General features: G+C 46.1%; 1 protein-coding gene across 2 annotated transcripts in view; it reads right to left on the minus strand.

The window, feature by feature from the left end:
* Positions 1 to 3,681, minus strand: part of PRTFDC1 (phosphoribosyl transferase domain containing 1) — a 99,735-nt gene extending 96,054 nt beyond the window's left edge. Inside the window, exon 1 of one of the 2 annotated variants that reach the window (XM_060659147.3) lies at positions 3,438 to 3,681. In XM_060659147.3, the coding sequence (XP_060515130.1) occupies positions 3,438 to 3,485 (48 nt within the window). In that variant the 5' untranslated portion in view covers positions 3,486 to 3,681. The remainder of the gene's footprint in view (positions 1 to 3,437) is intronic. The other variant, XM_060659146.3, reaches the window with a different exon arrangement.
* Positions 3,682 to 7,283: the final 3,602 nt, after the last annotated feature.

Here is a 7,283-nt window from a genome sequence, read left to right on the forward strand (position 1 = left end):
GATGCGGGACTTGAATTTACGAACCCTGAGGTCGTGACCTGAGTCGAAGTTGGACGCTTAACCGACTGAGCCACCCAGGCGCCCCACTACCACTTATTGTTAATAATCTACTAACGTCCTATCTCCCCAATTCACCTGAAAGTCATCTGTAGGCAAAAGGCATCTTAAATCTCTTAATATTCCCTTCTCTTGCACAAACCATACTTCTTTTACGCTTAAGTCATCTGGCTCTATGCCCCTTGTCATCTTTATCACAGTTTCTACCAACTGAGAATTTTCTCGTCCACCTCATTTCCAGACAGCCCCCAAACCTGCCTTGATCATCCTACTAGCCGCTCTGTCTTGCGGCTCCTTCACCTGCCTTAACCCAAATTACTACACCTTTATTCCAGATTAGCAGAATCCAGTCTTCCAGACCAATCCCACCTCTGAAGTACTTCACTGAAATCACAGCTTTTGATGAAGCACAGTGAGTAAAACCTGACTTCAAATCTTGCTTCTGTCATTTGCGAGTTACGTGACTGATTTACTTAATCTCTGTGCCTCCATTTCCTCCTCTGTAAACAGAGATTATACTCCTATGTCACAGATCGGCAAGGAGCAAACAAATAACACAGGAAAACTACAAAGTAAGTGCTCAATAAATTCTTGCTACTAATACCTGTCCCCTCTTTTTTCACTGGTACTAAATCTTCCCTTTTATTTTTTGCAATCATCCTGAGGGCTCTCTTTTTCCTGTATCTATACTCTTCTGAGCTTTGCCTTTCCTCTCTACCCTAGATATCATGGGCTTCACCAGCACATTGAACTCACTCTGAATTTGCCTTCGCTACCTGTTTCCAACTTGAGTTAATCTAACTATCCCGAGTTCTACTGGAGAAAATGGCATCAATGCCAGGGCTATCCCCATTACATGTCGTTTCCAACCTCTCGTGAGACCCTCTCACTGCCTCCCTCCATCTTTCACAAGATTATCTTGCTTCCCAGAGAGCTTCTTCTGATACTAAGAGAATGGGCTATTTATACTGTTCCATCATTTGCTTTTTACATTTTAACAATCTGCCTATCTTATTAGTCATATAAATTTACCTAATTCCTTTTTAAGAGTATATGTTATTAAATAGAAGTACTATATTGTAGCCATTTTAACTGATGGGATGGTCGTTTAAATGATCCTCACTGCTAATGGCTTTGTCATTGTTAAACACAATGGCCTCTTTCTGTCTTTATCCCATTTGCTCTTTCTGCAGTATCTGACACTCTTAATGGCCCCCCTACCTCCCCCCCCCAAAAAAAACCTCTGTTCCCTAGACACCTACCACCCTCTCTGTTCTCCTGGACTTTGCTATTCATTCTTGGTCTCTTTATCGGACTTCTCCTGGACATTCTGCCTCTTACATTGGGGGCTTTCCAGATTTCTACCCATAACAACAGTTTATAATTTTTCCCCCCATTTTCAAGGGGCATCCCTATCCACTCCAAGTATCAGATGTTTTTTCTATTTTCTGGGGGCTTCCCTATCCACTCCAAGCATCAGATATTTTTCTATTTTCTGATGATTTCCAAGTCTATCCAATCACTCTCTTCAATTGTAAAAATGAATTTTAAATTGCCTGCAGTGCATCTTGACCTGTAGGCCTTACAGACTCAATTTGTCCAGAATTGAACTTATTTTCTTTTTTATATTTTCATTCCTTCCCCACACCCCAGGCTTGGCTGTTCTCTCCATGGCAACCAGAGTGATTTTTTTTTTTTTTTTTTTAAGCATGAATTGGGTGTGATGATTTCTTGTCAGGATACAATGGTTTCTTTGCAACCAGTATGCCCTGTATCTCTTCTTCTGAGTTTTCACATGGTTACCTCCTACTCACCCTTCAGGTCATGGCTCAAATATCACTGCCAAGAGGCCATCCTGACCACCTGAGCAAAAGCAGTGCTCCCCAGCCCTCCTCCAATCACTCTGTGTCTCATTACCCGCTCTTCTTTTCATCACACAAGTCACTACGTGAGCTCATCTTCTATACGTATTTGCTTACTTATGTCCCTTCTCTAGAATGTGAGCCCCATGAAGACAGGGCTTTGTGTGGTTCCCTGCTGTATCCCTAGAGCCTAGAACACCAGCTGGAATCCTGCAGGACAGTCAACAGCTGTAGAGTGATTAAATAAATGAACTCCTCATCCTTAGATGGAAAGGTCCTGGAGCACCTGGCTGGCTCAGTCAGTAGAGCATCTTACTCTTGATCTCAGAGTCTGTGAGTTCAAACCCCATGTTGGGCATGGAGCCTACTTAAAAAACATAAAAAATAAAAATAAGATGGAAAAGTCCTGCTGCTAAATTAAGAACTGAGCAACACATTTCAGCCTGATAAGTTCTATGTGAGCATGTGGGGTTTCCTTCCCCAACCCCCTTTACTCCAGGATCCATGCATAGTCACAGATGCCTTATCTGTGACTACCACAGATTTCTGGGAAAAAGGGAATGTTAATGTAGCAAGTTAGGCCCACTCTCCACCCTCACCATTGTTAAACCTGATACAGTAAAACCCACCACCTTCTATAGAAACCATTTTGGACAGGAGGTGGGAGTGGAGGCCAGTGGCCTCAGGGTAAGACCGGATTTGATTCCAGGGCACTGAGAGATGGGTACCCTCTGGTTGACTTTTTGAGGGATTCCCAGGCATAAAGAGGCTCTAGTCTGGGAACCCATCGTCCCACATCCTCCCATACGGACACACTACTAGATAGATATTTTGCATACAACCTCTCCAATTCGCTCAAAGGTCCAGCATGCCCTGTCTCCCGTTTGTAGACAAGGCAAATGACGCTCCAGAGGCACTAGCCTGTGTCAAGCTCCTGCAAAGACCCCAGCGTCCCAGCCCACGTTTCAAAGTTCAAATTCCGTCCATTTGAGCTACTTTATTTCCTAGCTGCCCTCGAGAATCCTCAGTATCCTTTTGGAAAACAAAACCTAAAGCCTGCCGTGGAAGGGTCAGGAGGAAACACAAAGGGAAGGGGGCCCACAAGAGCAGCACGGGGGGTCTTCACAGACCCGCCCTGCTCCCAAAGGTGACTCCTGGTGGCTAGCAGGAGTGGGAACCCGGCACCGCACAGCCTTAGCGCTAGAGTATTGGATTCCTGGCCCGAGCTGGGGGGTGGAGGGGAGGGGACGCAGAGGGGGGACACTGAGAACGCGGGGTGAAGGGCTGTTAAGTGTGGGGTCAGGTCGGGCGCGGGGAGGGGCGGCTGGGAGGAGAGTATGGAAGCGATCCGAGCCGGGACGGGAGAACAAAGCCGTGGCCCGCTTGCATTTCACCCGAATGCATTTCAAGCATTTAATCTAAAAGAAGGGAGCCAAGAAGGAAGGGGAGGGGAAGGGAGGGGAGGGGAAAGAGCGGGGAGCGCACGACTCAGCCCAGAAATCGGGAGTTTGCATTTACCACGACGCCTCGCCCGTAGTCTGGCGCCTCCTCGCTGCTCCCGGCCATGTTTCTCCCGGGGAAAGCGGGAAGGAAAGAAGGGCGCGGGGGAAGGATCTGGGAGAGCCGAGGGCTGGGTGGGGGATGGGACTAGGGACCCGGCTGGGGACGGGGACGAGGCCGCCCCGCCCCGGGCCAGCCGGCGGAGAAGGACCGCGCGCCGCGGACCCCGCGTCTGGCGCGGCTCCAGCGCCTCGGCCGCCGCGTCCCCCCGCCCGGCCCCTCCCCGGAGGGTCCCGGGGCGCGGGCGGCGGCCGGGAGCGCAGGGCGGCGGCGCGGGGCGCAGCTGCGGAGCCGCGCGCGCTCCACCTGAGCGCGGGCCCGGGGCGCGTCCCTCGCGGCCGCCGCGCGTCTGCGAGCCCCGGAGCCCCGCCGCCTGCTCCCCGCTGGGACTCGGGCGGACCCGGCTGCCCGCGGCTGGAATTTTACAGGAAGAGAAAGTGTTCTCATGGCCCCCGCCTCCCCGAGGCTGCGGTCCCAGCTTTCAGGCGAACAATGTCGTTGAATCGTTCCTGCTAATTTTTTACGCGCTCTTCATCCCAAGCGAATCCGTCAAAGAGTCTGCGATGTGGGATGTTCTCCAAGCATGGCTGTGGACGAAACTAACCCAAATGTGTGTTTTTAAATCCTCGAACCGCCAAGCCCGGAGTTTGCAAGAGCCCTGTGATTGTTTTCACCCCGGCCAGAGCCCAAAGTTTGGGATCTGGAATTCCAAGTAGGGTCTTTCCTTCACCGCATTCATGCGGAAAAGAGAGATTCTTGACAGATTATCCACTTTGCCACTTTTGTGAGACCATCTGATCAGATTCTAACGCTTTCGGGTTGCGGTTAACAGCAATCGCTCTCAGATTCGACAGCCTCTTTTATGAATCTTTTGTTAATTGAACCCCTAATCCCAGCCTCCCCACAACCGAATGTGCCGGTTCTTTGTCCATTCCTCAGAGTCTCCGCTTTCCTTGCATATATATATTCTTTCCCCTGGTCTCTGCAGTCCCGTCGCGTGCTTTGCAGCCCCTCTTTGGGTTTGAAGCCCTGAGCTGGACACAGTTCTCAGACTCAGCCCTTTCTCTCCAAAAGACTATTTTGCTCATGCTCGGGTTCTGGCACACGGCAGGGAGAGGAATGCTGATTTTGCCGGGTTTGAGGGGAAAATAATAATCAGTTGATGTCGCTCTAGGTTGGAAAACTATTAGTCATTCAGACGTGGCCGTGCTGAGCACTGTTTGTTAGGCTTTCCCAGATGCCAGCGCAGAGGAAGGAAGACAGCACCCTGGGTCCCCAAGACTGGGCACCAGGCTTGCCCACTGGCCCCTATGAACTGGGTGATACCTTTTCCTAGCGCATGGGTAAACATTCTCCGCTCAGTACTTGTCAGAGTTCCTGGTTCAGGGCCGTTTTCTATAGTGTGCCTCTCACCTCTTTGCCCAAAGGTGAAAGTCTACCTTGCATTGGCATTGTCGGAAACCAAACCCGGGAAGTATCTACACAACCAACGTCACTAAACCTTTCAGGAAACTGAAAAGTACTATCATTACGGTGTGGTCAAACTTCAGGGTTCACAACACTCCCTTGGGGAGCAAGTTAAGGCAATTTCACGCCAGCACTCCCCCGCTTTCTCCGCCCCCCCTCCCCCCCCCCCCCACCAGCGCCCCTACCGCCACCAGGCAGGTTATCTGGAGAAGCCGTGGGTGGGAATCCATGCTTACTAAGGCTGTCAGATGAATGTAATGCAGGTGGTTCTCCAAGCATGCTTTAAAGTATCCCACTTTGTCTCTTACTGCTGCAAAGTCAATATCAAATTCACCCATAAGAGGCTCAGTGTGGGTGCACGGGCCAGATTAGGGGCAAGAACCTCAAAACAAATGAGAGGTGTAGCTGCTAGACAGAAATCAAGAAGGAACAACTCTGAGCCCAGCTCAGACACTGTGGAAGATAGAAGAAAAACTGTCCATAAATCTTTCCTTACAAAGACCATTAATTCAGATGTAAAACCAGAGAGGATCACAGTGAAAAAAAATATAACTTGCTTGAATGACAACAGGAACCTTATGAATGTACGCTCAAGAACTTGCTGTATAGACCTGTATAGGACTATTCTAAGAAGACCAAATTATTTTTTTGAGGCATGAGGAACAAATCATTGTTTTTTTTTAATTTTAACAAGTCATTTTATTTAAATCAATAGAAAAAACATCACTTCAACCTTTATTGCGACATGTTTATTCATTTTTTCATAATATTTGAACTCCAGTGTGTATGTTATGCTTACAGCACATCTCGGTTTGAAGCAGCCACATTTAAAGTTTTCAATGGCCACATGTGGTTAGTGGTTTCCAGACTTGGGTATTGCAAATCAAGAGTATTCCAGGATGTATTGCACTGACTTAAAGTGAAAGGGAGTAGAAAAGAAGAGGATGAGATTTCAAATATAATTGATTAATGAACTTCCCAGGAAGAACTTGGGAGAAATTATAATAAGCAATATAAAAGTTGACACAAACTGGTTAGATTTCTTTCTTCTGGTTTTTAAATGTACCATTTTTTTTTTAACAAATCATTTCAAAAAGTAAATTTATTATCTTGTTATATTTTGATAACATTTTGTGTGATCTAATTATACTTTGGTACTTTGGACAGCCTTAATGTAATAAGATACAATATGTGATATCATAAATAGTAATTGCAAGGACCGATATCCAAGAATAACAGCTCATCTGTCCAGGCTTAATTCTCAATCTTGCATTATGAGAATTTAGAGGCAAAAATTCTTCTTAAATCTCAAATTTCTGCTGCATGTTGAGTGGAAGAGCTTTGGAATAAGATTCTATTTTTTTACTAACAATCCATATGATCTTAGCCAGTGAGGCTGAGCCAATGACATCAATATAATATGCCTTAATATGCTCATCTATAGGAGAGGGCGATGCATCATTTGCTCTATTGCATATAATGATGAGCTTAACCTAAGATGACATGAAGAGAATCTTAGACAAATCCTATGAGCCTGTAAGGTGTCATTGATCTGAGATGCTGTGAAAATGTATGAGCAAATGCTTGTAAAGTCGGTTGATCTGGAAATGGCAAGGTACTTGCCTTTTTAAGAGGGGTGTGACATGACCAATCGGAGAAGTTGGGGCTGGTGTGCTAATGGGTAAGGGAATGAGAAAATTATTAAAATAATGGAATTTTCCACACAAAAAGGGTATTTTTAGCTCGGACTGTCCATTTTCTGGTATTTCCTTGAAGGAGCTGTAAGATTAAAGAGGTACATCTTTGCGAAGTTAACAACCAGTGACCATACTTGAGTTTGCCTGTCATTCTCTGTATCACCTTTTAGTTGTATGTTCCCTGCATTTTAAATTCTGAGATTATCTTGTACCGCTACCATGGTAAACACACAAATATTTATAGGCACCTGAATTCTCCACTAGGCTAAAAGACTTTTGTCCTAAAAGTACATACTGATTTTTCGACACTTTGGTGGTTTTTAAACTTTTGCCAGTACTAATCTGTTACGGAAGGAGCAATTCAATCCTTGCACTGAGTTGCTTTAGAGTCTGTCGCTCAGTAACCCTGGATTCAAAAATACAGAATGGCATTTATTTCTTCTGAGCCCTGAAACATGAAAATAAATTTAAAAAAAAACTCTCAGCCTGGGAATTGTGTTGAAATACATAAACATATGAAACTTAGTGACTCAGATTGTTAGTCACAGAGTCACTGGTTAGAATCTGGATGAAATCCACCGTGGACAAAGGCCAGTAATAATGATGATGATATTTTGCTTTTCCTTAGTGCTGCACAAAA

The sequence above is a fragment of the Panthera onca genome, chromosome B4 (genome assembly GCF_046562875.1).
Source record: "Panthera onca isolate mPanOnc1 chromosome B4, mPanOnc1 haplotype 2, whole genome shotgun sequence".
NCBI classification, from domain to species: domain Eukaryota; kingdom Metazoa; phylum Chordata; class Mammalia; order Carnivora; family Felidae; genus Panthera; species Panthera onca.